This window comes from Tasmannia lanceolata, unplaced genomic scaffold, assembly GCF_043159265.1.
Source record: "Tasmannia lanceolata isolate RefF3 unplaced genomic scaffold, GAP_Taslan_0.1 ptg000002l, whole genome shotgun sequence".
In the NCBI taxonomy this organism is placed as follows: Eukaryota; Viridiplantae; Streptophyta; class Magnoliopsida; order Canellales; family Winteraceae; genus Tasmannia; species Tasmannia lanceolata.
In genome coordinates this window covers 43,696,381-43,723,812 of record NW_027518679.1, presented here as the reverse complement: position 1 = coordinate 43,723,812, position 27,432 = coordinate 43,696,381, and the positions used below count along the sequence as shown (strand labels likewise).

General features: G+C 39.6%; 2 protein-coding genes across 4 annotated transcripts in view; one reads left to right on the top strand and one right to left on the bottom strand.

Moving 5' to 3' along the window:
* Positions 1-27,432, top strand: part of LOC143874060 (protein RETARDED ROOT GROWTH-LIKE-like) — a 38,971-nt gene that overhangs the window by 5,983 nt on the left and 5,556 nt on the right. Inside the window, exons 3-8 of one of the 3 annotated variants that reach the window (XR_013248766.1) lie at positions 80-242; positions 2,261-2,409; positions 2,492-2,643; positions 3,107-3,221; positions 3,327-3,504; positions 3,580-3,861. Coding sequence is in view for 1 of the 3 variants with exons in the window: in XM_077376859.1 (XP_077232974.1) it covers positions 80-242; positions 2,261-2,409; positions 2,492-2,643; positions 3,107-3,221; positions 3,327-3,446 (699 nt within the window). In the remaining 2 variants the exon portion in view is untranslated. Of the gene's footprint in view, positions 1-79; positions 243-2,260; positions 2,410-2,491; positions 2,644-3,106; positions 3,222-3,326; positions 3,862-27,432 lie in introns of those variants that run through there. The other 2 variants (XR_013248772.1, XM_077376859.1) reach the window with 2 other exon arrangements.
* LOC143892176 (uncharacterized) lies at positions 4,356-6,387 on the bottom strand. Its single transcript, XM_077396628.1, has 5 exons — positions 5,451-6,387; positions 5,215-5,337; positions 5,013-5,131; positions 4,635-4,926; positions 4,356-4,552 (listed from the first exon to the last, which is right to left on the bottom strand). The coding sequence occupies exons 1-5, from the start codon at positions 6,385-6,387 to the stop codon at positions 4,356-4,358; spliced, it is 1,668 nt and encodes a 555-aa protein (XP_077252743.1).

Sequence of the window (27,432 nt, the reverse complement as noted above, 5' to 3'; positions counted from 1 at the left end):
AAACCAACGGTCTACTACATTACCCTGTATTCAAAATTACATATTGGTTGAATACTGTGGTATAATATCTGTATTTCAGGGTTTGGGGGCTAGCTTTGGAAGCAGGAGTAACTCCTCTTACATGGTAGTTTTTCAGTATGGGTCCATTGTCTTGTTCAATGTTTCTGATCAAGAGGTTGAAGGGTATCTGATGATTGTACAAAAACATATTTCAGGAGTGCTCCCAGAATTGAGGAAGGATGGTGAGTTCATATTTCCCGACTGGTTAGATGTGATATATCATCATTATCATGTGCTTAGTCTCTACATTCATTTCAGTGTTAATGTGCCGTTTTTTTTTTCAAGTTTTTCCATAATTGTTGACAGTTATTTGAGTGCAAGTTGGAAGGACTTTTGACATATTTCTAGACTGCCTTATTTTGGAAATTTTGTAAACATGCAGGTGCATGCCAAATATATATACTTGTATTAAGCTTTGTTGTTGTTTTTCCATTTCTTTTCACTTCTTTCGTATTTTTATGTTGAAACTAAGGATTGTTCTGTATCAAAATCTTATTGAAGATTTATGGCCCTTGAAATTTATTAGATGTTGGTGATTGCAGGAAACATAATTAAATCAGCCTGGCATGGTTGCTAGGGAATCCAATGTATTAAAACTAGTTGGCTGGACTGGGAAGTTTGCCTGGTTTTCAACTTACCGAGTTTTTAGCACACAAACTCAGAGAACTTGCAGGCGAGGTTTTAAGTTTGTGCACGGGAAATTGCCCCCCCCCCCCCCCCCCCCCCTTCGTATTCTTCTTGAAGTAAGCTTTATCAGCGAATCATTATATTTTTATTTCCTCTTAAAAATGCTAGACAGGGGTAGACTGGTCAGGTCCACATACCTCAACATTATCTTTGAGAAAATAAAGCTGTCCAAGCTCTCCATAGTAACTTTTTATTGATCCTGAAATCTGATGAGATTTTTGCTATGTGGGTTTATCTCGTCAACAGTGCAAGCAATGACCTGCGAAAGTGCTTCTAGCGGTTGGAGACGGAAGAGAGAAGGGAAATAGAGAAAACGGGAGAAGAGAGAGAAAGGTGAGTGGAAATAGACCAAGAGGAGGGGTACATTGAGAGGGGAAGAGAGAAGATCGAGAGAAGGGAGGGAAGAGAATAGTCGCCCAAGGGAGGGGGTGTCTTTTTCAAAAAGCTGGGTTTTAGGTGGGGGTGTTGGCTGTTTATAGTGGGGGGGGGGGGGGGGGGGTTATTTAAGTAGTGGGGCCAAGGTTTTAGCCAATATAATTTAAGAAATGGTTTTAAGGGGTCTAACTACAATAAATAATGGGCCATGGGGCCATAGGTTGTTGTGAACATCCCCCACATCTAGGATTATTAAAACGTGAAATAAGTCTAAATAAAGCCTTAAATAAAAATAAAAGCAATTAAATCGGTTCACGAGTCAAATAATCCTAAAATTAAATCACATCAAAAGTTGTTGTACAACAAAAATAATACAGAAAATCAAGTGAAGATCAATATGTTTGGGCAATTAGAATAACTTTAATCTTCGGTGTTCAAAAGCTCCAAGTTCACAATCCAACAAAAACTAAATAACACTCCCATATAAAGGACACTATATTTATTAGTGCAACTCCTAAGTCCTAACCAATCAGTATCAGACCTCTTATTTTGAAACATCCTGTCCCATTCCCCAAACCATGCTAAAAGTGCAGTCTTTATCAATTACTCCGGACGTTTGTTTGGTCCCTGTGACGTGGAAGTCTCCAAGCAAGAGTTTTTAAAACTTTATTTAAACAGTCAATCCACCCCATGGAATTGTTATCAATTTGCAGCTAGTTTAAGGCGACTAAATACATCGCGCTCTTCATTAATTACATTCCCTTCATCCCCAATATTCACTCATATTGTCGTTAGTTTTTTAAAATGATAATATATTCATAAGTAGGTAAGTTACTGTATTTTTTCTAGCATCAAAATAAACTGAATATATACTGACCTATTCTTCAAGCAATTTAGAACTTTTGGACTATTCAGTCAAGATGCATCATGTGAGCTACTGACCTATTCTTCAAGCAATTTAGTACTTTTGGATTCTTCAGTCAAGATGCATCATGTGAGCTAGTTTTTTCTCATTGTTTTTACATGACTAGCATATATATTCTTTTACTCAATTCGCTATTTCTACTAGTTTTACCTATTTCCATAGTATATTCGATTTATCTCACAGCAACTGATTGTTTAAATTTTGAAAGTGTAGATTATATTGTGGTAGAGAACCCAACACTAGAGACATGGATGCAAGGTGGATTGGATCACATAATGCTGAGGAATTTGGACATAGATGGAATTCGTACAATTGGAAGTGTTCTTGGTCAAAGTATTGCTCTTGATTACTATATTCGTCAAGTATGTTTCTTCGTAAATTCTAAATTGCAACATACATTATTTGTTCTTGGGCATTATTAACATGCACATTTTTTTCTTTTAGGTTGATGGAATGGTTGCCGAATTTACGGAAATAAATCGTGAGATGGAGAAAACTGGTACCTTTACCATGAAGAGGAAGAAACTTTTTCAACTAATCGGAAAGTCTAATTCTAATTTAGCTGATGTGATCCTTAAGCTTGGACTTTTTGAGAGGTAATCGATTGTTGATGCCAATCTCTGCATAGTAGAGTTCTAAAACAAGAGAATTTATATGGTGGCCGGTCGTGCAAGCAAGTGCAGCCCAAAAATACAGTGGGTCCCACATTGTTTGGGTGATCGAAATTGTTCATTTGTTTAGCCCTTACATAGATATGGTATGCCCAAAAAATCTTCTCCATGGGATGATCCCAACCCTTTGATCTGTCGAGGTTTCTTTACTATGCCATCAATTTTAAACCTCTACAAACCGGAGGGTTAGGATCATCCTATGGAGAAGATTTTCTGGGCATACCCTATCTACGTCAGGGCCTAACGAACGAATGGTTTTGATCGTCTGAACAATGTGGGGCCCACTGTATATTCGGGCTACACTTGCCTGCACGGCCGGCAACCCTATAATTTCTCCTAAAACAAACCCATACTAGGGCAAGGTGTGGATGACTTTTTCCTGCTCCAGATCAGACATTGCTTGGAAAAATGCTAACTATGCTGAGATTTGGGAGTATCTTCGAGATGAATATGAATTGACTCAAAGATTTGGAAGCCTTGATTATAAGTTGAAGTTTGTGGAGGTACAGTGGCTTAAGTTTTACTATTTACATTGGTTAAAAAAGTTATTTACTCTGCTCTTATTGATCTTTTTTCTTTTGACTGGAATGTTTGATATTTCTTTACAGCACAACATTCGCTTTCTACTAGAAATTCTTCAAAATAGGAAGTCCGATTTTCTGGAATGGCTTGTGATTATATTGATAAGTGGCGAGCTTCTCATATCTGTTTATCAAATGATCCTATGAGAATTTCCTGACGTACAATGATGCTGGACGCTAGCACAATGTCAATCTCAGATTGAAGGTCAGAATTGCTGTAACTCTCCTCTGAATCAATTTATCTTTGTTGGTTGTGAAATGCATTGTATTGGTGTCTCAGGGGCTTTGATCAGCGGCTTCTCCTGTAAATTATGATTTCAAATGTCTATCTAAAAGCCACTGGTTGTTTTTTATTTTTGTTCATCCTCTCTCAATATATATTCAGTTGTAATTTGAAGTTTGGACTGGGAAAAAACAGTTTCCCCCTCTAAAGAAGGAAAGTATCTATTTTTTTTTTAGAGTTTTTTTTTTTACTGGACTTGGGTGGACCCAAGCTGCCTATGTACCCTGTGGAAAGGGATCAAGCCAACGTAGTTCGAAAGGAAAGTATCTATGTCTACCATTATTCTTGAAATTCTTAGATTGTGCTCCATTCCAATTTTCCATTGTCATTTTACTACTGAAATTGCATATTGTTGAGGAAAATAATGAGAAGAGAAGAAAGTGAGTGAGTTGGAGAGACTCCCCCTCACTTATGTATTTATATCAATGTTCTAAAAATCGGAATCGTATCGTAAATCGTAAGAGGGGTCGAATCGTATCGAATCGTAAATCGTAAGAATTTTCAGATTTATATATAAAAATCAGAAAAAAATAATAAAAAATAGGAAAAATTATAAATAAGAATAAAAAGAGTAATTATCAATTTTCCATTCAAAACCATTGAAATAAATAACATGAAATGCTTGATAACCACTTAACCGATTGTCATGATTAAAATTAATTAACCATTCATTACCAAAATGGCAAAATCCATTCATTCTCTATAACGATCTCAAAAAGATAAAAAAAACTTAAAGTCTCACATATGAACCACAAAACAAAACATGAAACATATCATGATTGTATAAAATATAGATCGTGGATGTCGTCGATCCCATTCACATCCTTATCATTATCTTCGTCATCGGCATCGATAGTTCTTCCCTTAATATTAACACTCTCATCTCCATCATCTGTGTTGGAAGCAGAACCAAATTCCTCTTCATCTTGCAATTGGCGCTTGTCCTTCCTTTTGTTGAGGTTTCTAACGCCTGTTACATTTACAAGAATGAATATCAATAAATCATGTCTTTAACTCTTTATTACTAAGAAAAGAAATTACAAATAACTTACGTCTTTTCTTTTGTTGAGGCGCATGACTGGAGTTGGCGCCCGTCTCATCTCCTGTAGCTTCTTCCACAAAACATTCACCCATATCCAACAAAGTCGTGTCTTCTGGAAGCACAGGTCCATCCTTTTCCGTTATCCACTCATCGTCCGAGTCCATGTCAGATAACGAAATAGGATCAAATCCTTTGTTGTCATTCCTCTTTGAATTGCGAACTCGAAGTTGAAGATTGTATTTGACAAAAAGAAGTGCATTCATCCTCTTTTGTTCGAGTCGGTTTCTTCTTTTTGAATGTATCTAAAATAAAAAAAAGTTAATAATAAAAATTAAAGGGACACAAATAAAAAGATATGAATAAAAAAAGTAGACTTACTAACATTTACGTGCTCAAATGTGCTCCAGCTGCGCTCGCAACCGCTAGCACTAAACGTTAGGCTTTCAATTCGAATTGCAAATTTTTGCAACTCGGGACATTCATCTGCAAAGGCGTCCCACCATAAACCTATTTTTCCAAAAAATAATTATGATAATTTCTAAATACATAAGATAAGAATTCAATTAAAAAGTTTTAGTTAAAGAATTTACCTGGTAACTGTTCTTTCCTCATTAACTCTGCCATTTCCCGTCCAAAGAGACCCTCTGCTTTCTTGAACTTATCAATTTGGTTACCAATTAACACCCTCTCTTTTGAACTTGGAACCATTCTTTCTAAGCAATCCAATAGCCCCACCTTAATTTCAATGTCCACGTCATTTGAAGTCTCATACTGAAACCGCGGATTTAAAAAGTAACCCGCTGCGTGCAAGGGCCTATGAAGTTGCCTGTCCCAACATTCATCAATGATATTCCAAATTGCTCATATTTCTTCTTTATGTTGCCCAAATTCTTTGCAATGGCTTCTTTAGCTCGGTCCATAGCCTCATAAATGTACCCCATGGCAGGCCTCTCATATGAATCTACTAAGCGTAGGACTTTCACCAATGGGGATGTGCATTTCAAACAATAATACACACTGGGCCAAAATGTGGAATCGCCCAACACAATTCCGCATATCTTGCTCCCATCGGCTTTTTTGGAATATGGGCTTTTTTGCCAATCATCCGAGGCAAACATCTGCATCAAGCTCGCCTTTCTCTCTCTTAGACTCTTCAATGTCAGGAAGCACGTTGCAAAACGTGTCACAGCTGGCCTTGTCAATTTCCCTTTCGTATGCTTACGCATTAGATGCAAAACCCAACTATGATTGTTAATGTATACTGTGATCATTCTGGCCTTTGCGATGGTGTCTGCATGGGTTGGTAATTTTTCAATGTCTTCAAGCATCAAATCTATGCAATGAGCGGCACAAGGAGACCAAAATAATTTTTTCCTCTTCTCCATTAACAACTCCCCTGCTCTCACATATGCAGCCGCACTATCCGTGATAACTTCCACTACATTTTCCTCTCCCACTTCTTCCACAACCGAATCAAGTAGAGCAAACAAGTTATCTGCATTTTTTGAGATATCAGAGGTATCTACTGATCTAAAAAAAATTGACCCATTTGGACTATTAACCAAGAAATTAGTAATGGATCTATTCACCCCATCTGTCCAACCATCTGACATAAGCGTGCAACCCGTCTTCTTCCATTCATTCTTATATTCATCCATCATAGACTCTATGTTCTCTACTTCTCTTTTAAGGAATGTATTCCTCATCTCATGGTAGCTTGGGACTTTTAATCTATGTCCAAAATGGGTTATGGATTCAACCATGGCGTAAAAAAACGGGCATTTAACAAAGTTGAAAGACAATGCATTCGAGTAAAAGAACCTTGCTATGTTTTGGCAAACTTTATCCCTATCCCCCTTTTTCCAAATTTGATTGATAGTTGCTTGCTTGCCGTTTTTTTGTCCTCCTCACCACAAAATCATCCATTTTCCTCTTCCCTCTAGCAACACGTGCATTCTCTATTTCCTCTCTATCTTGATAATAGAAGTCCGGCCGCCCCACATCATACTTTGCATCATCTCTTTTCTCCTTCTCTTCTTCATTTTCCTTCAATAGTAACTTAAATTTATCAACGTCATCCGGATTTTGTGTACAAGCAGCTACATTCTGTTTTGTACGTCCCAAATGATGCTTCATTCTAAATACACCTCCAGAATACTCTTTCCCACAATAATGACATCGTAATCTTGTCTTGTTATTGTGAACGGCCGTCGTACAATGCTCCCATGTCACATCGACTTCTCTAGCCTTAACCATCTTTCTTTATACTACACTTCAAACTTCTCAAGAAAATACAAACTTGTAAATCCAATGCCTGAAATAAAAATAGATGACAAAAGGAAAAATAGCCTTATAGTCCCACATTAAACCAATCCAACAGGCAACAGCAACACATTAAAGCAATCAAATAGCCCCAGTGCAATCCAATACTGAAGATTTTGAACTCAAAATTAAGGGCTCTATTTGTTTTGGATTTTAAGAACTGATTGGAGTCCTATCGGTTCTCAAAATCCAAACCAAACAGAGCCTAATTAGTTTTGGACTCTAAATCAGTTCTCAAGATCCAAAAGAAACAAATTTGACCAACAAAATATAATCAAATTTAAGGCTCTGTTTCTGTTGGATTTTGTGAACAGATTGTGAGTCCATAACATGTTATTTGACCCAAATTTAAACATAAATTTGGCTCTAATAATCAGTTTAGGACTCGAAATCAGTTATCAACATCCAAAACAAACAGAGCCTAAGGCCATGTTTCGATTACAATAAACTTTTTAGAACTGACTTTCAAACAATCCAAACAGGGCCTAAAATCCCATAACAGTTTAAGAACTTATTGTAAGATCAGATTGTGAGTCCATAACAGTTTATTGGCCAAAATTAAACATAAATTTGGGTCTGATAACACAAAATCAGTTCTCAAAATTCAAAACAAACATAGCCCCAAAAATAGTTACAAAAAATGATAATTTTGATCTCAAAATTAATGGTATGTTTGTTTTGGATTTTGAAAACAGATTGAGAGTCCATAACAGATTATTTGGCCCAAAATTAAACGTAAATTTGGGTCTGATAATCAGTTTTGGACTCCAAATTAGTTCTCAAAATCCAAAAGAGAAAAAAGAAAAATAAAAATAGAACCCGTTCCATTTATAAAAGAAACAGAGGGTCAGCCAGCCCTATTCGTTTTTGGATTTTAAGAGCTGATTGGAGTCCAATCGGTTCTCAAAATCCAAAACAAAAGGTGCAAAAATGAAAAAGAAAAGAAGGGGAAGGGAGGACCGTACGGAGGAAGAGGAGAAAAAAAAATGAGGAGCAGAGGAAGAGGAGAAAAAAAATAAAAAAATGTACCTGGTCTTCTTCTTCTCCTTCTTCTTCGGAGGAGGACCGTACGGAGGAGGAGTTTTTGCAAACCCTAAGTCGATGGTAGAGCTGTAGAGGGTTTCTGCAAACCCTAACTCGTCGAGAAGAAAGAGGGAGAAAAAAAACACGATTTTGGGGCTTTAAGTTGCGCTGTGGGGCCCACTTTTTTCCCAAAAAATACATGCTTAAATTGAATCGTACGATTCACGATCGAATCGTACGATTCAAGTGTGAATCATACAATTCAATCTAAAACCGATTCAAGGGACTGATTCAAATCGTTTTGCAATCGCAAATCGTACGATTTTAATAACATTGATTTATATATAAAGAGAGAAATATACAACTACCTATATGCCCATAGGCATACATCACTCCCCCTCAAGCTGGAATGTATATGTCAGACATTCCTAGCTTGCTACAATTATCACTCAATTTGGCTTTGTTCAATGGCTTGGTAAATATATCCGCTAATTGGTCCACTAATCTAGTGAACACTGCATATTTCTCCTCTTTGAATTCGATGTCGGATGAAGTGGCAATCAACCTTGATATGTTTAGTTCTCTCATGAAAGACTGGATTTGTGGCAATGTGAATCGCTGCCTTGTTGTCACAGAATAACTGAGAAGGAGATGATGGGGAGAAACCAATCTCTGAAAAAAGAGAGCGTAACCAAATGAGCTCTCCACTTGTGTGCGCCATCGCTCAATATTCCACCTCTGCACTAGATTTGGAGATAACCTCATGTTTCTTACTTCGCCATGACACTAGGTTACCTCCCACAAATGTGCAGTATCCTGTGGTAGATCTCCTGTCAGCTGGAGATCCTGCCCAATCTGCATCTGTGTACACTTCTATCTTCTGATGTCCATGTTTCTTGAATAACAATCCTCTACCTAGATTGTTATTTCGTCGGTGACTCTCCTATTCAAGCGTATCATGTGAGAAGATCCACTAATGGTATTGCCGACAAAGTAACCAAGGATGGGGTATCCAAGGATAGTATCGAGAAATTTGATTTCCTTCCTCCTTGATTTTTTTTTTGGAGTTTGTATCTCCCTCTTTGTACTCTTTCTTGGGCCCCTGGCCCCCTTTTATATATATTATACTTACATTTCAGAAGAAAAAAAACAATCCTCTACCTGGAGCACCTTTCAAATACTGAAGAATTTGAAGAACCGCTGCCTAGTGTGAAGTACGAGGTGAACTCATATATTGATTGACAACACCAACAACAAAAGAGATATATGGGCGTGTGACGGTAAGATAGATAAGTTTACCAACCAGCCTCTTGTATCTGCCTGGGTCATCTAACAAGTCTCCCTCTTCAGGTAGTAACTTCACACTTGAGTCCATAGGAACTGAGGCAGGTTTCACTCCAAGATAACATGTCTCCTCAAGTAAGTCTAAGACATATTTCCTTTGTGAGAGAGAAATCCCCTTTGTAGAATATGCAACTTCAATACCCAAGAAGTATCTAAGACAATCCAAATCTTTGGTAGAGAACTCATTTTGCAAGGTCTTCAATTTCTGGATCCCAGCTGTGTCACTGCCAGTGATGATGATGTCCTTGACATAGACTATCAAGAGTACACACCCAACTGTAGACTGACAGCTGAAGACATTATGATCAACTGCACACTGCTTCATGCCAAAGCGCATAATGGCATCATCGAACTTTCCAAACTATGCTCTAGGAGACTGCTTGAGACCGTAAATGGATTTCTTTAATCGGCGACAGAGGACATCTCACCCTGAGCAACATACCGTGGAGGTTGCTCCATGTAAACCTCCTCTGTGAGGTCACCATGAAGAAATGCATTTTTGCCATCCAACTGAGTAGAGGTCAGCCCTGATTGACAGCAAGAGAAAGTAGAACACGTACGGAGGGAATCTTGGCCACAGGAGAAAATGTCTCACCATAGTCAACTCCAAAAGTTTGAGTGTACCCTTTTGCAACCAAGCGCGCCTTAAGGCGTTCAACAGAGCCATTAGGTAAATATTTGACCATATAGACTTAACAACACCCAACAGGGCGTGCACCAAGAGGCAGAGGAACTAAATCCCAAGTCTGATTGGCCTGAAGAGCATCCATCTCAAGGTCCATAGCAGTGCGCCACCCCTGGTGATCAAGTGCTGCAGCCAAGGACTCTAGCAAAGAAGCAGAAGATTGAGAGGACACAAAACTGCGAAAAACTGGCGTGAGAGCGTCATATGAAAGAATAGACGAAATAGGGTGAGCAGTAGGCGTGGACATGGTTCCGGTTCGAACCGAGGAACCGAACCGAACCGGCACATTTGGTTCGGTTCGGTTCCATTTCTATATGGTTCGGTTCCGGTTCAAAAAATCCGAGAACCGGTGAAAATTCGGTTCGGTTCTGGGTTTGGGATCCCGGAATCGAGAACCGAACCGAGAACCGAATTGGTTTAATGAGGGCCTGTTTGCTTTGGATATTAGGGCCTGATTATTTCCTAAATCTGTAGTTCATGGCTTCATGCATTGCCAAAATTTGTGCATGATTATCCCACCTGTTTGTATTTCTTCATACTTCATATAAGTTTTGCATTGCCCAAATTTGTGCCCGTTACTGTTACTGTTAGTGCTTGTAATTCATATATAAACAGGGCCATTGGTGAAGGTTGGGTAAACCCAGAACCGAACCGAACCGATTATATATGGTTCTGGTTCGGTTCGGTTCCACACATATATGGTTCGGTTCTAGTTCCAATTTCAGGGAACCGATTATACATGGTTCGGTTCTGGGTTTAGCCCAAAACCGAACCGAACCATGTCCACCCCTAGTGAGCAGTACTATGAGAACGAGTGCGGGAGGCAATAGGAGAGTTGACAGATACCCTTGGAGGTGGAAGAAGGACGCTCCTAATGGGCTGGCGATGGCGCTGCCGGAGATGGATGAGCTGCAGAGGTATGACAACGCTAATAGGTCTTCTTAGTGACTGGAGCTGGATGTCGAGCAGGTACCTGTAAGGGAATAGAGGTCTCTGGAACAGGAATCACAGCATGGGAAGGAAAGAGAGACGATGGAGATGGATTGATTACCGGGTCAGGAAGAACGGGAATCAGTAGAGGAAGATCTGAAGAATGAGAGAGAGGAGTGGTATCCGGAGAGCTCAGAAAGAATGGCTCAGTCTCGAAGAATGTAACATCAGCCGAGACATAGGATCTACGTAACTAAGGGCTATAACAGCGATAACTCTTCTGGGTTCGTGAGTAGCCATATTTTGGATCTAATTTATCCAATCTAGGCCCAAGGTTGTGCACAAAGCAAACACACCCGAAGACCCGAGGAGTAATAGGAAACGGTTCATGATGAGGATGTAAAAGTGAAAAAGGTGATGAACCACCTAGAACCGAGGACGGAAGTCGATTGGCCAGATAGTTAGCAGTGGGAACTCGCATCACCCCAATACGACTTGGGAACTCGCATCTGGAAGAGAAGAGTGCGAGCTCCATCCAATAAGGATCGCATTTGCCGTTCGGCAACACCATTCTGTTGAGAAGTGTGAGCACGTGAAGATTGATGAAGGATACTGATGCATATTGTAGGCCCAATAAGTGGCATATTTGCCCATTAGAGCTTTTAGGATTTTTATTTTCATGTCATTTAATTTCTAGGATTTTTATTTTTAGGTTTTAGTTTTTACTAATTTTACTTTCCATGTTATTTTATTTCAAGGTATTTTAATTGCCTATACATAGGCCTCTTGTATTAGGGTTTTCACATTTTGTTGATGAATGAATGAATGAATTGACTCTCCTATCCCTCTTTTTCTTCCCTTTCTCTTCTTCTCTTCTTCTTCTCCTATTTCTCCCTCTAATTTCTTTTCTTCCCTCGTGTTTCTTTGAATCTCTTCCCCTTCCCTTCCTCTCTTCCTCTTATTCTTCTCGTTTCCCCTCTTTCTCCTCCTTTGGGCCACATCAATTTGGTATCAGAGCAAAAGATCCAAGCGTCCTTCGTGGATACCCATCAATCTACATAGCGAAGGATCCAAGGCAAAACCAAATCTCTGGTGATCGTGTTCGGTGATCAGCATAATACCCTTAAGCAACACACAACAGCCATGAAAGCCTTCTTTCCTCTTACCCGAAACCCAGTTTCGTACCCTATTTTAGCAGCCCCCAAACCCAAAACCCTAACTAAACCCATCTCATCCTTACAACCTCTATTTTTTCCAGAATCAGTCCCATAAACCACAGCTAACAGTACCTCAAAACTGCCCAGAAACCACTCATCTTCCTTGTGTTTTCAGCCCCTAAAAACTCCCATTTTTATCCAACTCCTAAACCAGTACCCGAGCCTCTGAAGATTGTGCAACAGAAACTGCTACAAGGGACAATCGATCAGATCCCTGAAAATCAATAGAGACGGTGTCCCTTGCTGATTATTCTTCTGTTTGTTCGTGGATCACACCATCACCTAGTGGTTTCCACAAATATTGCAGCACCAGACCTTATATACTCGGGGAAGAAGATAACTTACCTGCCTGAAAAAGAAGAAGAAGAGAGAGTGAAGGTGATACGGCATCTTGCAAGGGTGCAATGTCTTTCAATAAAAGAGGTTACTAACTTTGGAGAATAGGAAACATGTGACCTGCACTGTTCATTCCAAAAAGGAGGGTTATTAATTGAAGAGAGATAATACACCTTAGGATCAATTACTGTTGCATGCTGGAGAGTTAAAAAAATGACGAGAAAATGTTGAGTTTTGAAAAAACACTAACAAATGCTACTTTATTAAAAAAGAACTTTTTAGGACGAAAATACCCCTAACCTTACTTTATCTTTCTCTTCTTTGTTTTTACACTTTATCTTTCTGGTGATAGAAGCCTTCTTCTCCGGCGATAAAAGCCTTCTTCTCCGGCGAAACATCTTCATTTCTCCGGCATATGCTCATTTGTCTTGAGAGGTTAGAAGGAGTTCTCTAGAGACGCCCCTTTCTCATTTTCTTTTTCTTCCTCCAAATATCCAAAATCTCATTATCTTTGTAAGTATTTTTCCTTTTCTAGTGGCTGTAGCCAAAATCAGTTGCCCAAAGAGCTTTCACTAGGCAAAAGGGTAGTGGAAGCCAAAATGGTACTCGAAGCAAAATGTAAGTTTGGCAAAAATGATAGTCGAATCCAAAAAATGATGGTCGAAGCAAAAAAAAAAAGATAGTCGAAGCCAACAAATATTTCTCGAAGCTAAAATATATTAGTTAAAGACGAAAAAGTTCCAAATGTTACTGGAATTTAAAAGTTTTAGTCGCAGCCAAAAACATGTTAGTCAAAGCAAAAAAACCAGTTATTCGAAGCCTAAAAAACTTTAGTCGAAGCGAAAAACACAACGGCGAATGTTACAGGAAACACATTTTTCACTTTGACCAAGTAATTTTTGGCTTCAACAAAGTAAATTTTGGCTTCAAATATCCTGTTTTGGCTTTGAGTAACTGTTTTTGCGTTGAGAAGAAGAGGGGGAGATATCTGAAAATAACTAATCATTTGATGTCCATTGGATAGCACGAAAATGATGAACATATGACTTTGCCATAGCATCTCTTTTACAAGTTTAGAAGTTAAGAGAGGTAGTGGAGTTTTCCATTAGCTACAGTAACACAACAAAAAATTATCAAATGGGGTTTCTGAACATGGCCATAATCCAATTTCTCCTTCTCATCTTCCCATTCTATTTTATTCCTCTGCTCACATGACGATATAAACACTGATAGATCGGTGCTCTTGGCTTTCAAGAAAAGGCAGAGTTGTTGATCCTCAGAATCCCTCAGGACAAAGGAGCATCTGCTGCCAGAGAAATGAGATTTTTCGCCGGAGAAGAAGGCTTCTATCGCCGAAAAATCTCGTCTTTTCACACAAAATGCGTCGGAGTAAAACCTAGAAATGAAAGAGTGTAAAACCTGCAAGTAAAAGAGTAAAATGGTAAAACCAAGAAGAGAAGAGAAAGATTAAAGTAAGTTGAGGGGTATTTTCGTCCCTAGCAACATTTCTTTTAAAACTCAACATTTTCTCGTCATTTTTTCAACTCTTCAGCATGCAACAGTAATTGATCCTACACCTTACCATTATTCATGTTCGTGTACTTCAAGAGCAAAAGGTTAAAAGGACAAGTACTTATTGTAATAAATACCTACTAACCTATAATAGAAGGTAACAGGAACGGAGAAAAAAAGTCATTTTATCCACCCCTCCTTTTTCCCCTTAGGTACCCATTATATTAAGTGTCTCAAGCTTATCCAACACCACCTTTTCCTCCCTTGGACACCCCCACTCTTTATCTCTACACAATATCACCCCCACCCTTTCCTTTGGGCACTCCCGCCCCCTCTTAGTTTCTGTTTAGTGTTCACATTAATCAGAAGGAAAAAAAAAAGTGGAAAAGAAAAGAGACAAAAATCTTCTCTCTACACTTTCTTATCTCTCTACACACTACTTTCTCTCTTTCCCATTCTCTTTCTAGTTTTTCTCTCTCCTCACTCTTTCTAGTCTTTCTCTCTTCCATCTCTTGGCCTCTCCCACTCATCTATTTATCTCTCTTTCTCTCTCTACACTTCTCTTTAGTTTCTCTCTCATCATCCGGGCTATTTCCACTCAAAATTTGTCCGCGACTTCAACACGGAAGTTGAAGTAGACAACCACTACCTATCTCATTTTCAGTAGCAGGCAGCGACTATCGGCCTAGTTTCATAAGTAAGCTCGACCGTTGATCGTGTTCCATCTTCCGGTCAATACATTTCCGACATCCAATTTGAGATCCGCGAAAGGCATTGTGTTCCTTTCAACATCACGTACATATCCTACGGCTGATTTTCACAGATTCTATATAGGTTCATGCGGCATTGATTCGCCCCACAATGACTGCACCATGGGTTTCGTATTTCTATGGTTTCGATGCCTACTACTATCCCTATGGAGATTACGATGCTGCGTGCCTACAATGGATCAAGGCTGTTGATGCATACCATAAGTACTATGGTTTTTTATTTTATTTTAAAAGGTACCATAAATAATGGTTATGATCATCAAATGACCATTAATCGAGTCAAGGATACAGTATGTAGAGATGCCTAGGTGAATGAAGATACTTCTTGCGAGAGCGCAGTGACTTAGGCATGCCTTGTTTTAGTCGATGGCAAGATCTCCGTGATGAGTTCGCGAAGGTATATGCTCGAAAGGCTTATTATTGATATCATCGGAGGCAAAGACAAGTCCAACCACGAGGGGATTGGGAAAAACACACTCAGGCTACTTTGGATAAGCACTCAGACATGATAGTTGATATGAAAGCAACCTTAAATTGCATTACCAAGTATCTTTGGCTTAAGGCTCCCAGGGAGGCCACGACTACAAGAAATTCATGCCTAGCCTACCCATCTCCTTCTTCCCCTGTTGATGAGGTTACATCTCAAGAAGGGGTGGAAGATACCACGATCGATATTGCCGACTCCCACGACATGCCAGACGCAGATGATGCTAGTGAGGGGCCAGATGTTCTTGGTGATGAGGTTGACACTGATGATCCAGTTGCTGAGCGTACTGAGTCTGAGCTTATTACAGAGATTGCAGACACAGAGGCCATGATGAGCATTGTGCATGATGATACCGATGTTGCAGATGGTCCCACTGTTACAGAGGAGGTTTCGGCAGACGTTGTTCATGTGGATATGGTGATGCCTGTGAATTTCATATTTGACACGGTTGTGATCTTTTATGCAGCTACCCCGAGTCATCATTTACAGTCCATGATTGGCCTCAGACGGGTTGCCACTTTTCCAATTCGTTGCACTTGGATGGACAGCTTCTGATGGCCTATATCAGATGTGACTTCGACTGCCTTCTACTCCTGCTGCGAGAGTGGGTCATTTATATATTTGATCCAGGTGGACTAGAACTCGAGGCGAGTTCTTTTCAACAAGGGGAGAATGATGCATATTGTAGGCTCAATAAGTGGCATATTTGCCCATTAGAGCTTTTAGGATTTTTATTTCCATGTCATTTAATTTCTAGGATTTTTATTTCCAAGTTTTAGTTTTTACGGATTTTACTTTCCATGTTATTTTATTTCAAGGTATTTTAATTGCCTATACATAGGCCTCTTGTATTAGGGTTTTCAGATTTTGTTGATGAATGAATGAATTGAGAATAGAGATTCTCTCATATCCCTCTTCTTCTCCCCTTTCTCTTCTTCTCTTATTCTTCTTCTCCTATTTCTCCTTCTAATTTCTTTTCTTCCCTCTTGTTTCTTCTAATCTCTTCCCCTTCCCTTCTTGTATTCTTCTTCTCTTCCTCTTATTCTTCTCGTTTCTCCTCTTTCTCCTCCTTTGGGCCACATCAGATACCACGAGGGGAAAGGAACTCCTCAAAACCATTGGATTCTGATAAATATTCCCTGGCATTATCAGTGCGAAGGCATTTAAGAGTGTAATTAAATTGGTTAGTAACTTCTGAATGAAAAGTGTGAAAAACAGAGAAGACTTCTGAACGGTCTTTAAGTAAAGCCAACACATACATGAATAATCATCAATAAATATGACAAAGTAGTGATGTCCAAAAACAGAGGTAGTCCGCGAGGGACCCCATACATCACTAAATCGAAAGGGTGCGAGACCCGACTAACATGCCTAGACGGGAAGGACACCCTATGGTATTTCCCAACTTCACAGGCCTCGCACGAAAAAAGGGTAACAGAAGAAGAAACGATAGACGTCCGCCGCAAATGATTAAGGCTGGGATGTCCAAGACGGCAGTGCCACTGATATGCGTCGCTGGAGCTGTGTAAAATGGCACAGAAAGGGCTACAGTCCAGACGATAAAGCCCATCAATCTCCCGACCCAAGCCAATCGTCCTCCCAGTCAAGAGATCCTGAAGCAAGCAATAAGAGGGATAAAAATGAGACAGAACAATTGAGATTTTTAGTAATCTAACTAATTGAGAGTAAACTAAAGGGTGACTTTGGCACACATAGGACAAAGGACAATATTAAACCAACACGAGAACATATATCACCAACACCAGAGATAGAAGTGGAGCTCCCATCAACAAGTGTGATAGACTGAGATCAGAAAGGAGACGAAATGAACTAAGTGAGGAAGAAGTACCTGTCATATGATTGGAGGCTCCAGAATCAATGATCCAGGAGTTGGAGCTAGTAAGAAGAGATGCAGGGGAGCTAACTGACTAAGCAAATGTCCCAGTCAGTGGATGGCTAGTAGACCTGAGACTAGGGGTGTTCATTATTCGGTTTTAACCGAATAACCGAACCAAACCGAATTGATTCGGTAGGTTCGGTTCGGTTTTTTGCTAATTCGGTTTGGTTTCGATTTTTATTTTTGGTTAATTCGGTTATCTCGGGAAAAAAATTCGGTTAACCGAATAACCGTAATTAACCAAAAATAAACATTATTTTTTCAAAAAATGGTGTATGAGCTCTCCGTAGGATGATCAAAACCGTCCATTTGATTGATCACAACTTCAATAGGTTGTGCCTAAAAAACCGTTTCGATAGATTGATCATAGCCCTCCGATCAAACCGGCCAAATAGTTTTTTTTGTCTTTTTATATCACTATTCGGTTATTCGGTTATAACCTAACCGAATTTTTAATCAGTTCGGTTTCGGTTCGGTTTTTAAATTCGGTTCGGTTTCCGAAATTTGATAACCGAAATTTCAGTTATTTCGGCTCGGTTATAACCGATTGAACATCCCTACCTGAGACGCTGTAACTCATTATAGTTGGCACGAGACATAAAGACCCCATCAGCCTGAGGCCTAGTGCTAGGCAGAACTGAAGAAGATGAGGGCTCGGAAGATTCCGGTGCTGCGAGATGTGCTGAGCGGCCAAAACGAGACTTAGAAGAAGGACGAAGCTCAGGGTGTAGTACATAGCAAGTCTCCATATAGTGTCCCTCACGATGACAGTGCGAGCAATATGGAAGTGGTCGGCCACCACGCCCTGCAGGAATATCACGTCCACCACCACGACCAGAGTCACGGCCACGGCCAAAGGTGCCCCCGCCACGTGTAGTATGATCACCTACGACATAGGCAGCAATTAGTAATATTGACTGAAGGAGCCGGCACAGAGTCGCCAAGAGCACACTGCTGGGCTTGCAAGTAAACCTCCTGAAGAGAGGGCATCGTGCCAGAACCAAATATCTGCTGACAAAGGTGCATGAACTCAGGACCCAAAGTCTCAAGAAACTGAACGACACGTATCTGATCACGCTGCTGAGTGGCCGTAGTCAAATCAGTGGTAAGAGGCATAAGAACATCTAACTGCTGACTATGGGAAACAAACCGATTGTAGTAGGACAAGAGAAGAGTGTCACCGCAGCGAAGGTTCATCCACTGAGAATAGGTGGCACAGATTCGGGATAGGTTGCCTTTCCCGGAGAAGGTAATGGCAGTATGATCCTAAACCTGGTGAGAAGTGGGAAGGTGTATCATTGTTCTGGCAATCTCAGGGGACATACTCTACCAGAGGAGAGTACGAATAAGGGCATCATCTTGCCACTGGGGGCTGCTCGAGAGAGGGATCCTCAATAACTGGGCTATTCATGAGTAAATAATCAAGGAGAGAATCAACTAACGAGAAAAAACGATGCCGAGGCAGAGAGCAAAGAAATCAATATTGGAGACCGCGGCTCTGAAGAGAGAAATGAGAAATAGGGCATGAAAGAAACCCTTGCTGGCATGATGAAGACAACAGATCTAGGGTTATAAGATCGGAGCAGCGAAGAGAAGAGAAAAGTCTGTAAAAGAGATTTAAGCCATAGGGTATAGAAATATTATTATTATTATTTTTTTAGACTGAGGACAGAGGGCCGAGGGCCGAGGGCCGAGGCCGAGAGGCGAGAGCCGAGGGAAGAGGCCGCGGGGGGTTGAGGGAAAGGTTAGGGTTAGGGTAGAGAAGGGAGAGAAGAAGAGAGAGGGTGAGGGGCTGCTATATGGGTCCCTAGGGAATCAAAACGCTAGGGCTCTGATACCATGTTGAGGAAAAGAATGAGGAGAGAAGAAACTGAGTGAGTTGGAGAGACTCCCCCTCACTTATGTATTTATATATAAAGAGAGAAATATACAATGACCTGTATGCCCATAGGCGTACATCAACACAGATAATTCATTTTGAGAAATAGAGCAAGCAATTGTGATTGTATATAGTTGTAGGTTGAAAACATAGAATGACACTGACCAAGAAAAAGTCAATGATTGTCATAGTTGATTTGGTGGCTTTTGAAGATTGAATATCTAATTTATTGTCTAATTAGCTTCCCATGAGAAGGATATCCATTAGTTATCAGAATTTCAGTGAACTAGGACAGGTCTTTCTGGCGATGCAGACAACCATTAATTAACCATTGTCACAAATATCTCATATTTTTTCAAAATACCGCAGCATTTTGATAAAACGATAAAAAACCCAAATTAATCCCAAGGCAAAGAGGCGAGAAATCCCAAGGCAAATATCTGTGACTGTGGTTGACTCCTGAATTTATGAAAATTCCTATTTGTCATCAATCACTGAAACTATTTATTCTTCGACAATGTTAAATTAAACTTTTTTTTTTCAGATTTTAGTTTGAAACTTCAAAGGAAAAAAATACTGTTTATTTTGGTTATTTTAGCATGCATCCACTTGTGCTAATCAATGCCGCCTCTCTAGCATGATAAGTTTCATATGAATTCAAGTTTTAAGTCAAATCACATTGAGTAAATATTTGTCATGAGGAGGATGAAGTTCCTAGAACATGTAGAAATCATTGTAAGGAACCCAAGTAGAGATGAATCGGTACGAAGGGAGGAGAACACAGCCGGGAAATTTACTAGAAGAAAGCCTTTGTTTTTTGAGTAATAGTTCACTAGAGGAAGATGAATGCAAGCATAACTGAAACAGAAAAAGAAAACCAGGTAAGAAACCATAGATTGAAGACTAAAAAACATGTGCAAAACGGGGACTAGAGGAGATGAATTGGGATGAGAGCAAAATTTTTTGTTGAAAAGCGATGGTTTATACATATTAATATATGAAAGCAAAATTACGAAAGATAGGGGCCAGCAGTCCCTTGCCTATTTATAGTTGGCAAAGATACCAACAACCAAAAACAGAATCTTAACCAACCGGGACCAGACAAGAACTCCCTTTAAGATGAGCACTTCTGTAGTTCTAGGAGGAGCCAAACAATCTCCAAGGGTAAACTTCCTCGTCTAAGCTTAAGGTCGAGCGCTTCTCATCAGAAGGTTCTTTCTCTCCTATTGCTTTCTTCCTAATAATCATAGTCTCTAATTTTTTGAAACTTACCTCCTTATCTTCCTCCCACCGAAGATGTCTTGTGGTCTTTTCATCCTCCATCATCTTGATGAAGAAAGGATGCTTGTGCATAGGGGAGTGGGTTTCTTTTACATTTCGTAAGCCAGTCAACCTAAAAAACACTTCCGGCCTCCTACTAGCAGCCTCTTTAAATAGCTTCCATTGCCTTTTTAAGAAGTCCCTGATGACTACTCTATGAGTGGGCGAATTCTTGGAAGCTAGCTCCTCTATATAAACCATCTCTTTCAACTGGTTTAAGAAATCCTCCAATTCAGATAACTCCACCATCCGTTTTCTCTTTCGGCCGAGAGTCAAGAGGGTTGAAGAAGCAGAGCCCTCTAAAGACAAATTGATCTATTTTTCCATTTTGTGATAAAAATGCCGAGACCAGAAATATTAGAAGGAGACGAAAGGCCAAGAAAGACTAGGTTTATGATAAACCGCCTCGGGACAGTTACTTTGTAAGAGCCAAGTATCCGAAGTAAATGAGGCTTGCAAGGATCTTCCGCTGTCATTCACAAGCATTAATTGCGCCAAGGAGGCCATTTCCAAACCCCCTTAACCAGTAAACTTTGCGGCCTCCCAAAATATATTAAGCTCGCAAGAAATGAATACTTTATTCATATGTCAGATATTTCTAGGGTGGTCTGACCAAAGCAGATATTTCAATCATTCCTCCAGAGCAAAATAATGCAGTAAATTTGCTAGAGGAATATCAATTCAAGTATAGGTAATAAAAAAGGTAAAATGTTGTCACTCAACCAGTTACTAATGTCTTGACTTTTTTTTTGATAGGAAAGAAAGAACACATAACAACAACAGAAGGATGAGGTTGAGGCCCCCATGCAGAGAGTTTAGTGATGTCTAGAAACCTAGAAATGCAAGCATTCCTCTCTCCCTAGTCGGATCACCCTTCTCAAGGACTTACTCACGCTGAAGTCTGAGTTTCAAATCTTCTCATCTAAACTTTCCTTCTATGTTGGTGATGGTTCAACCACATTCTTTTGTTTGGATAATTGGTGTGGTGATAAACTCACACGGTAAAAATATCCACTGATAATACACTGATAAAATGGGGTAAAAATATCCTCAAAAAATTATAATCTGCTACCACACAATTCGTCACTACCTAACGACCTCAAGATCTTCCACTTACATTGCTGCTGGTACACTTTGAAGGCCGACCGATCCATTAATGCATCAATAAGTGTACTAATTGTCTTGCAATTCACCATTTTAAATCCACTGAGGTCCACGGCGTTCTTATCTTTAGATAGGCGCATCCCTTGGATCTTTCTATTTCTACTTCAGGAAAGTAGTTCACCTCCATTACGTCTGTATCTCTTCATGCCGTGCTTGAGACGAGATCTTAGATCTGTCACTCCCTGTTATAATGTTGTCGTCTACATAAAACAACTCATAAACCATTCCAAAGTGAGAATGCTTAATGAAGAGAGCTACTTGACTTATTTTTCTTGTGTGCACTATACTTCAATGCCTTGTGATGCCTGTTGAACCAGGCCTAAGAGCCTAATTCTACCAACAAATCAAACTCTGCAGCTGTCTTCTGGCTACTCCATATATAGCTCTTCTTTTAGCGATCCGTCAAAAGCATTCTTCACATCCATTTGATTAGGAATCCATTGAAAGGTGTTGGAAAGAGCAATAACCAGCCTCACCATTGTAGTTTTTACTACTAGGATTAACATCTCATCATTGTCAAGTCCCTACCTGTGGTTGTATTCCTTAACAACTAGCCTTGCCTTTTACCTGTTTATGGTCCCATCAGCCTTTTGTTTCACCTCGAATTCCTACTTGTAGCCCCCCACATTTTTGGCTGATGGTCTATTTATAACGTCCCATGTGTCATTGTGAAACAATTCCCCCATTTCTTATTCCATTGCGAATTCACCTATCACTCATAGGTGTTGGAGAGAGTTATTAGCTTATTTCTCTTGTATCCGCTATACTTCAAAGGCGGTGAAGTTTGTTGAACCATTCTAAGAGCCTGTATTAATCCATAAATTGCCTTGTTTTTTTACTATACCGACAAATCGAACTATGTCTTAGCTTCAAAGTCTTCTGGCTGTTCAAATGCACCTCTTCTTTTAGCGATCCGTGAAAAGCATTCTTGATGTGGACATCAGCCCTCCCATATGGAAGAAAAGACAACAAAAAACTTGGAGCCTATGTACTGGCTTGGCTTAGATCAATGGTAGAGATTTGGCTTGGTTGTGGGCCATAAGTGCACGTGTGATGTGTAGGGTAAACTTGTAATAAGAGGGAAGATGAGTCGCTTTATAGTGAGCTTGACATGTATGTGCTGGGATTTTCTATAAATAGGGGTAGAGATTAGCTAGTTTTTTTTTTTTAAAAAAAGATTAGCTAGTTTTTCGACATCTGAGAGTTGAGATGTAATTTTTGGGGAGTGAAGAGAATTTCAAGGAAACTTGGGAGAAGTTCTCCAAATTATGGACGGCACGGCCCTCATGAAGCCGAGTTCCATGTGCACCTCGTTGGACAGATTGGCTAACATTGTACCGGATCCGATCCCTGACATGGAGATCCGAGGGTTTTGTATTCTTTTCTCTACTTTTCTTGAAATCTACCCTTCAATTCTTCCATATTATCTTGTTTTGTGTTCCGATTTCTCATCTTAGATCTGTCCATTTCTTGTTTTGTTCTTGAATTTCTTTCGTAGATGTTTCTGGTTTTCATGTTGAAGAGTGAATAAAAATACTAGATCTGAATTTTTTAGAAATCCAGCCCCTAATTCTAGCACAAACAGTCCTCTTTTCCTTAAAATCCTTCACACATTCCATTACAATTACTTAATCTGATCTTAGATTTTCGGATCAAGATCAAATCTAAATTTTCTCTGTTGATTCCGCCACAATTCTACATCAATTCTTCACATCCATTTACTGTTGTACGTTTTAGGATAAACGTCTCATCATAGTCAAGTCCCCACCTCTGGTTGTATTCCTTAACAACTAGCCTTGCGTTTTACCTTTCTATGGTCTCATCAGCTATTTGTTTCACCTCGGATACCTCCTTGTAGCCAAGGTTTTAAATTTCGGACCCAGCCGAAACCGAAATTTCAGCCGAAATCCCTAAAGCCCGGAATTTAGAATTTTTGGGCCGAAATTTCGGCTGAAATTTGGTAAATGAATAAAAAATTAATATTTTCCTTCAAATTTCACCGAAATTGACAAAATTTTCGAAATTTGGTACATTTCGACAATTTCGGGTTTCGGTCGTTTCGGTTTCGGCCTTGACCGAAATCCGAAATTTCAGATTTCGGACGAAATTTAAAACCTTGCTTGTAGCCTACCACCTTCTTGCCTTACAATGTCCCATGTATTGTTGGGATTCAATGCCCCCATTTCTTCTTCCATTGCTTCTATTCATCTATCACTTCTATTCATCTATCATTTTACAACAATGCATAGCATGGGCCAAGTACACACACTAGTGAGACAACCCGTGCGATGCACGGGGACCAAAAAACTAATGATTAATCAAAAGAAGAAAACAAAAATTAAAAACTCAGAAAACATATAGAAAAGAAGAAAAAAAGAAACCTGGAAGTAATACTTAGTGAAATTTTTGTTTTTCTTCTTCGTTTCTTGCTAGATAAGAAGTTAAATAAATAGTAGAGACGAAAAAGAAGCCCATGAGGCCATGAGAAACCTCGGTCGACTGCGCCTGTTTGGAAAAATAGCCGTTTGAGGCTTGCGCGACTTGTTTTTTCTTGGCCCGTTATTTACGGTTTTGCCCCCCAAACGGTAATATCTTTGTTTGGGCTATAAATACTCTATCTTGACCTTCCAAAGAACCTGTTGTAAGATTATTTCACATCTTTAAGAGCTTAATCTTTGAAATCTAAGGTTGTTCTAAAAATCCTCTTCAATGCTTTGATTTGTGTATTTACATTCAACAAGAAGTTCTACATAGGACTTTATTAGTGTAATCTTTTGGAGAGATTGTGAGCTATTCATTGTAACATTTGCCTATCAAGAGGCATCGAGTGAGCTTCCACCTTCTTCCTTTTCATTGTAATTGGGGTCTACGATTCGGCCCGGCAACAAAGGTGAATCCGGCGCAAAGAAGAGTGATTCCCTTGGAGGCGGTTTGCGAAGAGGGTTAGTCTCCTTGGAGGCGGTTCGCGAGGATAAGTGATTCCCTTGGATGGGGTGTGCGAAGAGGGTTGATCTTCTTGGAGGCGGTTGCAAAGAGGGTGTGTTCCCTTGGAAGAGGTGTACTTTGTAAGGCTTGGGACTCGTCATTTGTAGAGGTCCAACATAGTGACGGGAAATCCTAAGGAAAGACCAAGTACCTGGGTAGTGGAGTAGGTCCGTTTGTGACCAAACCACTCTAAATCTTTGTGTGGTCTCCTTGCTTTTCTTCCTGCCTCCTTTGGTTGTTTGGTAACACCTAACCTTTATTTATGATTATGCTTAATTGAACAAGGGTTAGAGTTAAACTTGTAATGTTTTCAATATCCTAATTAAATTTGATTGAAAATTTTAATTACCCAATTCACCCCCCTCTTGGGTTGCCCTATTGGGATTTCAGTTTCACACCTCATGTTCTGATGGTTGGGGAACACTATTTACACCTCATGTTTTGCCTCTCGTAAATTATCTCCATAGGATGATCCTAACCCTCCAATCTAACGTGCAATCCTATTATAAATCGGAGGGTTAGGATTGTTGGGTTTTTTAATCATTTAAAGCTTTTAATGCTTTGCCTTTAAAGCCTTTTCTTTTGTCTTATGTGTGAATCAAATTTCAAACGGTCGCTATTTGTTCATTACAAGACAATCTTTATATTCCTTTGAATGCTTTATATGTTTTTCCTTTTAGTCTTTATTTTGCAAACATGTGCACATTAAGAGAGAGAGAGAGAGAGAGAGAGAGAGAGAGAGAGAGAGAGAGACGTTGAAGAGTGTTAATATATACACATCAACATAGTATACAAGACACAAATTCTCCTTTCCGCTCACAGTTACACGATTTCTTCTTCTTGAACTTTGTTCATTCTATTCTTGAGTAATGTTTTGCAAGTTTCAATCTTTTTAAAGCTTTGCAAGTTTTTCTTTTAAGTGGGCGATTTATTCGGCATCAACTGTTGTTTGCTAGGTCCGAGCCAGTGCGTGCACACCGTTAAAGACAAAGGAAGTGGTGTTGTTTCCCGGAGATTGGTCGCAAGAGAACCCGATTGCTTACCAAGCGGGGTAGAGGCGATAATCTATATTAAGGGTAGCATTATTCCGTAATGTGCCTTTACCACTCATCTCTATTTCAAATTCCACTTCATTTCCATTATTTTTTTTGTTTTGATTCTTGCTAACGGATTGAGGTTTACATTTGAGATCATCAAAGGTAATTTCAATTTCATTTTTTCGGATTACATATTGAATAGATTGTTGAACTAATCTACTTGACCCCAAATTTTTCCAACAATCTTAAGATAGATTATAGGATTAGTTCAACATTATACTCGTCCCGAGAAGTTTGACGGATTGAACTTCAAGCATTGACAACAACGTTTATTCTTTTGGCAATTAACTCTTAAAGTAGCCTCTGTCTTGAACACACCCAAACCTAGTCTTGAAGAACATGAACCCGCTCAATCCGACGTCAAACAAAAATGGAAAAATGATGACTTTTTGTGCCCTAGTTACGTACTTAGTGCTGTGACAAATTCTTTATATGATATGTACTATGGAATGAAGACCGCAAAAGAAATGTGGGTAGCGTTAGATAAAAAGCACAAGACTAAAGATGCGGGAGTGAAAAAATATGTAGTTGGAAACTATCTTAGATATGAGAAGGTGGATGGAAAATCTGTCTTAGAATAAGTTCATGAGTTTGGACAAGTTCACGAGTTTCAACTCCTATTGAATGAAATCCTGGTGGCAGGAATTAAGATGGATGACCGGGTAACTATTGTTGATTAACTTCTACCTTCATGGAAGGAATTCAGAAAAAGTCTAAAACATCGGAAAGAGGAATTATCTTTAGAAGATCTCCTAGTGGCACTCCGAATTGAAGAGCATAAGAATCGTGATAAAAATGACAAAGAATCAGAACTCTTCTTTAAGGCTAACCTTGTTGAGACTAGTGAGAACAAATAGAAACTTTGGGCCTCACAAACCAAGAAGAAGATGGAGAACCGAAACCACTTCAAGAGTAACAAAAAGATAGACAAGAATAAGAAGAAGGATGGTTGTTTCAACTGCAGAAAACTTGGACATTATGCTAGACAATGTAGACATCGAAGGGGAAAAGACAGTTTCCAAAATGTCGGAAACTCTAAAGTAAACCCGCTCCTCAGGCCAATATGGTGGAATCCAGGACCGTTATTCTATGTAGGTGTAGACACCCCATTCTGACCGGACCCCAAAATTCCCGAAATCGAATAAAAATCCTGAAGTCGAATAAAATTCCAAACCGAATCCCAGAATTCCCGAAGAAGTGGGCCCCAAATGCGAAGAAAACCCGAAATGGTACCCACCCATTGTGTTCATTTTAGATGCAATATCCCTAAGAGGCTGCTAATATCAAAGCGTGCGTGTGTTAAATCACTTTCCCATGTTAAGCAGGAGGGGGGTGAATCAACCAGCTTGGGGTTGCTTGGAGAAGAGAGAGGGAACAATATACCATTTCCTTTAAGAGAAGAAAAGGCAAATAGGGTATAGTGGCAAGAGGGTAAAATCTCCTCATCCTTGGGATATTTAGTAAAATTGACATTCATTTCTTTGCAAGCAACATGCATAGGCCATTGGATCAAAGAGATGAGGTGTAGGGCTGAGATCAACTAGAACATTGTAGGTTTTAGGGTTTCTAAGATAGAATTAGGGCTAAGGATAACAAATCAAGGGCTGCCAACAACCAAGAAAAAGAATCTGATAAATGGAGGGTTGAGATTAGCTTGGGAAAATGACTAACTATAAAGCATGAAGAAAATGAGAAAGAGAGGTCGACCATTTTTTTTGGGAAAGAGATTTTCTGGAGAGAGGGATTGCAGAAACAGGGAGATAGAGGTTTTGAGGGAGGAGAGAAACAGAGAGCAGAAGGAGAGAGAGAAAGAGATTCCCATCGTCTTCCTCGGCAATCT